General features: G+C 41.8%; 1 protein-coding gene across 1 annotated transcript; it reads left to right on the forward strand.

The window, feature by feature from the left end:
* The first annotated feature begins 593 nt into the window (after window positions 1-593).
* LOC106588186 (uncharacterized) lies at window positions 594-6,842 on the forward strand. Its single transcript, XM_014176923.3, has 5 exons — window positions 594-830; window positions 3,496-3,857; window positions 3,979-4,133; window positions 4,253-4,397; window positions 4,519-6,842. Exons 2-5 carry the CDS (start codon window positions 3,498-3,500, stop codon window positions 4,933-4,935), a joined length of 1,077 nt encoding a protein of 358 aa, XP_014032398.3. The 5' UTR covers window positions 594-830; window positions 3,496-3,497; the 3' UTR covers window positions 4,936-6,842.
* Window positions 6,843-8,196: the final 1,354 nt, after the last annotated feature.

The following is an 8,196-nucleotide window of genomic DNA, read 5'->3' on the forward strand; positions in this document are numbered from 1 at the left end:
CTACACTAATTAACAAAGATGCACAAAATTATACATTTTGGGGAGCAATACGTGCATGGCAGTTTTGGACCAATGCAGAATATGCATGCCTACCCCACTAGAACAAAATTGTATTTACTGTCAAGTAGTTGGTCGTCAGCCTAGAACTCTACCATAATCCAGTTCTGAATTGTCCCAGTATACATATAGCTTTGGTGCATCAGGCTGATCCAAGTTGATGACATCAGTTGTTGTCCAGTGTTCTCCACGTGGGGTCGAACCCGTTAGCACCTAGACTAGTGACTAGTCAGTCCTACATTACGATAATGCAGGACAAGACACCTCAGCCACACTGTATAACCGGTGTCATTACTGCCTCGTGTTTTTCCTTGTTGACTACTGTAGTATACAGCCACAGCCCTCCCCACGTCTCACACGTGACAGTGAGCGACGCATGACAAGTAACAGTTACTGGCCAATCAGTATTTATGTAGTCACTGAGTGGTTATATTCTCAAGCAATGAGAGCGCTTTGTACCATCTGCTAACCAACCACGGCAGAGCACACAGTTCAGCACGTGTAACGCATGGTAGCGATTCACATGTTACCCCTCGCTGTACTGAGGACTTAGAAAGGTAAACGGAATTTAAAACGAGGGAAAGGAGGAAACAGTACTGAGACGTTGAGAACAGAGGACTCTACAACTATAGCGCGCCATCAACATCAGTGTTTGTCATTGGTTTTTGAATAAGATCTTACAATTGCAATTGGAGAAGGAATACCGGTTATTCAACTAGTTATCCATTTGACTGTTTTATTGAATTGTCTTCGCATCGGCTTCCTCCTAAAAGGTAATATATATAATATAATATATATATCATAGGCTATAGACAACTGTAACTTATGTTTTTCTATACATATTTGCTTCCCCAGATCTATTTTAACTAGCTTTGAACTTTCAAACCTGCACTCTTGGTTACAATATTTAAGCCAAAAGTCTAATCATTATTGGTTGTGCCTTAAGTATGCTCTGGTTCAGGATCAGCATTCCCTGCTCTAGTCTGAACCTTCCATCTTGGCTAACGCCTCAAACCTGCAATCAGTTAATGTCTTTACAGTTGTTTCTATGTATGTTTTATATATATAAATTCACCAGCACTAATTTGAACTTTTGAAGTCAGTTCTGTGCAAGTGTTACAGACCACAAAGAAAGTATATGTCTAGATATGAATGCCTGGCAGTCTATGTATAACTTGGTAAAATAAAACATAAACAAATAAATAAAGGGTACTGGTGGTCATAAAACAAAATGAAATAAAGGTTATGTATGATTTATCAAAGAAATAGCATTAGAAATATATACTGCTCAAAAAAATAAAGGGAACACTTAAACAACACATCCTAGATCTGAATGAAAGAAATAATCTTATTAAATACTTTTTTCTTTACATAGTTGAATGTGCTGACAACAAATTCACACAAAAATAATCAATGGAAATCCAATTTATCAACCCATGGAGGTCTGGATTTGGAGTCACACTCAAAATTTAAGTGGAAAACCACACTACAGGCTGATCCAACTTTGATGTAATGTCCTTAAAACAAGTCAAAATGAGGCTCAGTAGTGTGTGTGGCCTCCACGTGCCTGTATGACCTCCCTACAACGCCTGGGCATGCTCCTGATGAGGTGGCGGATGGTCTCTTGAGGGATCTCCTCCCAGACCTGGACTAAAGCATCCGCCAACTCCTGGACAGTCTGTGGTGCAACGTGGCGTTGGTGGATGGAGCGAGACATGATGTCCCAGATGTGCTCAATTGGATTCAGGTCTGGGGAACGGGCGGGCCAGTCCATAGCATCAATGCCTTCCTCTTGCAGGAACTGCTGACACACTCCAGCCACATGAGGTCTAGCATTGTCTTGCATTAGGAGGAACCCAGGGCCAACCGCACCAGCATATGGTCTCACAAGGGGTCTGAGGATCTCATCTCGATACCTAATGGCAGTCAGGCTACCTCTGGCGAGCACATGGAGGGCTGTGCGGCCCCCCAAAGAAATGCCACCCCACACCATGACTAACCCACCGCCAAACCGGTCATGCTGGAGGATGTTGCAGGCAGCAGAACGTTCTCCACGGCGTCTCCAGACTCTGTCACGTCTGTCACATGTGCTCAGTGTGAACCTGCTTTCATCTGTGAAGAGCACAGGGCGCCAGTGGCGAATTTGCCAATCTTGGTGTTCTCTGGCAAATGCCAAACGTCCTGCACGGTGTTGGGCTGTAAGCACAACCCCCACCTGTGGACGTCGGGGCCTCATACCACCCTCATGGAGTCTGTTTCTGACCGTTTGAGCAGACACATGCACATTTGTGGCCTGCTGGAGGTCATTTTGCAGGGCTCTGGCAGTGCTCCTCCTGCTCCTCCTTGCACAAAGGCGGAGGTAGCGTTCCTGCTGCTGGGTTGTTGCCCTCCTACGGCCTCCTCCACGTCTCCTGATGTACTGGCCTGTCTCCTGGTAGCGCCTCCATGCTCTGGACACTACGCTGACAGACACAGCAAACCTTCTTGCCACAGCTCGCATTGATGTGCCATCCTGGATGAGCTGCACTACCTGAGCCACTTGTGTGGGTTGTAGACTCCGTCTCATGCTACCACTAGAGTGAAAGCACCGCCAGCATTCAAAAGTGACCAAAACATCAGCCAGGAAGCATAGGAACTGAGAAGTGGTCTGTGGTCCCCACCTGCTGAACCACTACTTTATTGGGGGTGTCTTGCTTATTGCCTATAATTTCTACCTGTTGTCTATTCCATTTGCACAACAGCATGTGAAATGTATTGTCAATCAGTGTTGCTTCCTAAGTGGACAGTTTGATTTCACAGAAGTGTGATTGACTTGGAGTTACATTGTGTTGTTTAAGTGTTCCCTTTATTTTTTTGAGCAGTATATATATATATATATATATATATGCGCTTCATACAGTATAGACTAAAATTGAAAGTAAAATCATAGCGAGTTTATGAGAAGCATTCAATGAACATACACAACTTTGTAATGCGTGAAACAATGTAGTGTATAATGCAGCTTCTGTCATTTTGTTTTAGGATAATCAGTTAGTTTGATGTTACAGTGGTCAGATCAGATACTTTGAAATGTAACTAATAGCTGACAAAATCCTTGAGCCATACAGTCAAACCCCACATGACCTTGTACGTCACACCCCCACTCAGCACATGTTCACATGTATAGCAAAGCAACAGCTGGTGGAGTTTATACCAAGATCAGTGACTAACAGCATTCCTTTTTGAATATTTATTAGGGGACACAGCTACTAGTTTTCTGGAGCATGATGTGAAAACAGTAGTTTTAATTTATATTGTGATAGATATGACTGTCATTTTGTTAAAGGGGGGTTTTCTACATAGAGTACTTGTTATAATGCCTAGGTCAGCATTAACTCTACATCAGTTACTCTAAGGTATTTCTGATGTTCCTTGTGACTGATCTCTCTCTTTCTCTAGGGATGCATTTGTTGAGCATGTCCACAAAATGGCCGACCTATGACTCCCGCTCCTCCACCCCTAGCTTCCTCCTCAGCGAGAGCGACGTGACTGAGGACGAGGCAGACATTGATGTCTTCACCTCCGAAAGTGAGGGAGATAGCTCAGGGGGTGGCAAGACCTGCTCAGTACCCTTCTCCCTGGCCGGGGGTGGCGAAGCAGCCCCTAGGTTACACTGGTCCGTGGCTGGGAGTGGACAAGCAAAATGCTTTCCTCACACCACCACCTACCCATCCATGGTGGCTTCCCCTGGCAGTGCTGCGTTAAGCACAAAGGGAAGCACAGAGGAGACCATGCAAGGAGACCTGGCCTTCGCTCAGAAAGTGAGTTTTGTTGTTTAAAGACTGCTTTGACTGATTTGAAAATACTGAGTTACTGATTTTCGCATCCAGGGACATTATCAGACTGTGGATATATATGTTTTCTGTTTCCCTTCTCTCCTAGTGTTCAGAGCTGCAAAGGTTTATCAGACCCCTGTTGGAGCTTCTGAATGGACTCAAGACAGGGAGATTTGAGAGAGGTCTTAGCAGTTTCCAGTCGAGCGTTGCCATCGATAGACTCCAGAGGATCCTGGGTATTCTTCAGAAACCTGAAATGGGGTAAGCAAACCAAACCATCTTGTGTATGTCTAGCAAATGGTAATTTATGGTGTAGTTACAAATTTACTTTAAATGTTTCATGTCGTAAAACGTTATTAATGACAGTACTCTTTCCACAGAGAAAAATTCCTCCGCACCCTTCTGCAGGTAGAGATGATGCTGAAGATGTGGTTCCCCCATGTGACCCCTGTCGCTGCCACCCAGAACCCCACACCCAGTCTTCCGCCACGATGGCACCAAAATCAGCTGTGCATGCCAGTCAAGGTGGGCCTCTTACTGCTCTGGTTATCGCTGTTTAATATATCATTGTCATAATGATTCTCACACAATCTACAATATGTAAGACATGTATCTAATTTGTTTTTCTACACGCTTGCTCCATCAGAAGCGCAAGCTTAGCTGGTTGGACTCTGACTTCCCCAATGCCGCCCCACCCAGCTGCAAGCGCCTGCAGCGCGAGGACAACTACCAGGAAATTACCTCACAAGACTCTTGCCCGTTGAGCACAGACACCTATAACCCGTCATGTCTGACTGTCAGCAAGAGAAGAAAGGGAAATAAGAGGCTTGAAATTTCACCTTGCTCAGCATGTGGTAGCCCAGCCACACAAGACAGCCGTGTCTCCTCCACCCTCCTGGTCTTTCACTCACATCAGCTCTCCCTCCATGGACATCAGCCACAGAGGTGCCACAGCAGGCCTGGCACAGTGAAGACAGAGACAGATATTGCATCAGTGGAAACCCAAAGGAGGGGTCAGTCTATCCCCATATTACTGAGGTCTATGAAACAAGAGCCGGAGTAGAGGATTTAAAACTGAACTTGGAAGTCATTGCACCGTTTGACCATCTTTTGACCATTTTTTTGTCAGTGTTCGAGAGTTATTTTTTTTTTATTGAAATTATCCTGGAAATATTGTTTCATGGTTGATGTGGTAAAGCAGTGGTTTAATTTTTCAAATTTGTTCTTTTTTTTTTATACTGATTACTGATTTGAAAGAAGATAATTTTGTATTTCAGAATTATCAACAAAAATACAATCACATGAAATACACTATGCACAAATATAAAAGAAAGTAACATAGCTCAAGATTTATGGAATACCTTTTAACCTAACATAAACTCAGTTAGTTATGATAAAGTTATCAGTAGTAGTGAAGCATAAAACATCGACAATACAATGAAAAACATTACAAGAACCTGTTAATCCTTCAGCGGATCCAGCACAGGGAACAGTGAAAAAGGCAGCTGATACAACTGGCACTAAACCTCTGCCAACCAGTGGCAACAAAACCATTTCTTTTATTACACACTCTGCCGAGTCTGTTAGCCACAGTTTAATGTAACTATTGACTAAATCCACCTCAGTGTGAATACTAACAACACCAGTAGCATGCAACTGGAATGACAGCAACCACTAAGAACTACGAGAGGAGAAATAACAACTGTTAGATTTAAGGTATTACTCATAAAATAGAGGTCTGCTTGAAAATCCTGGGTGCAGACTAGAGCATATTAATTGGCTTAATGCTTTCTAATTTCATTGATTTATTTGATAGAATACATTTATCGTCCTTTATTTTTTTGATACGTTTGTCAGTTTTCTATGGTGTGAAAAGAAAATCATTTTGAGGAATAAGTCATTGCCAAAACTATTTTGCACATGAGTATTTTACATTTGATAACGAAGGAAATTGTACCTTATAAATGTTACTATTGTGACGACGCAAAACACAAATAATTTTCAATCTTCTAGGAGTGTTTCTATTGGATTGGGAGAAAATACGTAAAAACCTTTCATTAGGCCATTGGGTATTTGAACCACAATGTTTTTGCTTAGCAATTATCATTCATGTTGAATGACTCTATCCCTGGCCACTTTCAGAGAGTCTCTTGAGCTGTAACTACCTAGATGGGGATAGGGGGGAAACTAAGAATAGCTGGATACTGATTTGATCTACCGACTTAAAGATTTTTTTTAGTTAAGCCTAATACAGTTAATACAGTTAAGCCTAATACAGGACAACCGAAACATCATGGTCAAAATCAAATCAACATTTTGTGAATGTGTGTGGGTTTTGTATGGGAGTGTCAATGTTGTGTATGTGTGAGTCAGTGTTTGTATGTATAGTCTAGTGAGTGTGCGTAGGGTCAGTCAGTGCGAGATAGTCAGTGCAGATAGTTTGGGTGTCATTAATTGACTATTTAGCAGTCTTATGGGTTGAGGGTGAGTTACCATACTGGTAGTATGTGTTATTGTTCTTAACCATGCTAAGGAAAGGCCCAGGTAGAGGACAACAGAGCACAACCCTTCCTAAAAACTGTTCAAACAGCCCGTTGGGGAGTTGTTTATTTTTATATTTCCCTTGAGGAAATATTGTAATTTCATGTCATGTCTTTGGTGTATGTAGGGCCTATGTTTTGCACATTTTCTCTGTTTATCAAAAGAGGACAAATGGTTGGGCTGAGAAGGATATTTTGCTGTTTTAATGTTGTCTTCCTTGATTCAATCCATTTCCTTTGCCTCCGCTCTTCCCAACTTTTACTCAACACCCTCCATCACATTTTTGGGTTGGGCATAATATAATAGTGTTTTGGTTATACACAATGTACTTGTGCTTAATATTTTATATATAATTGTTTCAGACCTAAATTGTTTTTGATAAATTGTACCCTTTTTGCTAAAATAAAGTAATGTTTTTGTTAATCAGAACTTGAAATCTGCCACATAAATTCAAATGATTGAATTGACTGTGGCCCTGTGACATGAGAATTCATGTAGGCCTCCAGGCTATAGCAAGAAAGAAGGGGTGCTCAACAACCATGACAAAAATCCAACAAAATGGCTTACCAAGAAAAACGTCCAAAAGGACTACCGGTGATTCGAGGCAGAAATGTGTTGGCGCACTCAACAAAAAAGGCAGAGATTCATTTCTTATTTGCTCAAGATTTATTCCATTGTTAGGATGAGTACAGGTGACTGATGTCAAACTGGCAGTCACCTGTACTCGTATTACTTTTTTCAGATGAAGACGTCAGCCACCTCTACTCATCCTAACAATGGATTAAAGGGGCAATCTGCAGATGCTACAATTCATTTAGAATTTATAAATTAATGATGTATACCCCATTGATTCTTGAACAATATAACTTTTAAATGCCTCATGGGCTTTGTTCAACTGTCACACTCCCATCGGAACCTAAAATATAAGCTTGTTTTACTCCAATGTTTGTAAACATTATAAATGTATACAACCACTGTATAGGGTATATTGCTTCAACTGTGGATATGCCCTTTAAAGCCTGAGCAAATATATATTATAACCCACTTGGTTAGAGCCTTGAATGCTGATTGGCTGAAAGCTGTGGTATCCCACGAATATGACAAAACATTTATTTTCACTGTTCTAATTATGTTGGTAACCAGTTGATAATAGCAATAAGTCACTTTGGGAGTTTGTGGTATATGGCCAATATACCGTGGCTAAGGGCTGTATCCAGGCACTTTGCGTTGCGTCTTGCCTAATAACAGCCCTTAGCCGTGGTATGGTATATTGGCCATATACCACACCTTCGGGCCTTATTGCTTAAGTATCCAGCTGCAGTCCTATAGCATGGCCTGTCACCAAAAGTGGCCTTTCACTAAAAACGTATATTATTACCTATACTATCTCCTTTCCTAGTTCCCTTTCCTCCTTTCCCTTCCTAGCTCAATTTCCTCCTTTCCTTTCCTAGTTCCTTTCTGATTTTCAATTCCTCCTTTCCTAACTCCCTTTCCTCCTTTCCTAGCTGCCTTTCCTTTCCTCTTTTCCTAGCTTCCTTTCCTAGTCAATTTTCTTCTTTCCTAACTCCCTTTTTTCATTTCCTAGACCCCATTTCCTATATAAATGTAGTTCCTTTCCTAGCTCCCTTACCTCCTTTCCTAGATTCCTTTCCTCTTCTCCTAGCCCCCTTTCCATCTAGCTCATTTTCCTCCTGATTTTCTAGCTCCCTTTTCTTTCCTCCTTTGCTAGCTCCCTTTCCTTTCCTCCTTTGCTAGCTCCCTTTCCTTTCCTGACTTTTTTATT

Source organism: Salmo salar, chromosome 27 (assembly GCF_965601325.2).
Source record: "Salmo salar chromosome 27, fSalSal1, whole genome shotgun sequence".
Lineage (NCBI taxonomy): Eukaryota > Metazoa > Chordata > Actinopteri > Salmoniformes > Salmonidae > Salmo > Salmo salar.

What these genes read in the sequence shown, in the direction of transcription:
- LOC106588186 (XM_014176923.3), top strand. Translation starts at nt 3,498, where the DNA reads ATGCATTTGTTGAGCATGTCCACAAAATGGCCGACCTATGACTCCCGC. An exon ending in ACCTGGCCTTCGCTCAGAAA is followed by an intron (nt 3,858 to 3,978) that starts GTGAGTTTTGTT and finishes CTTCTCTCCTAG; the next exon opens with TGTTCAGAGCTGCAAAGGTT. An exon ending in AGCTGTGCATGCCAGTCAAG is followed by an intron (nt 4,398 to 4,518) that starts GTGGGCCTCTTA and finishes TTGCTCCATCAG; the next exon opens with AAGCGCAAGCTTAGCTGGTT.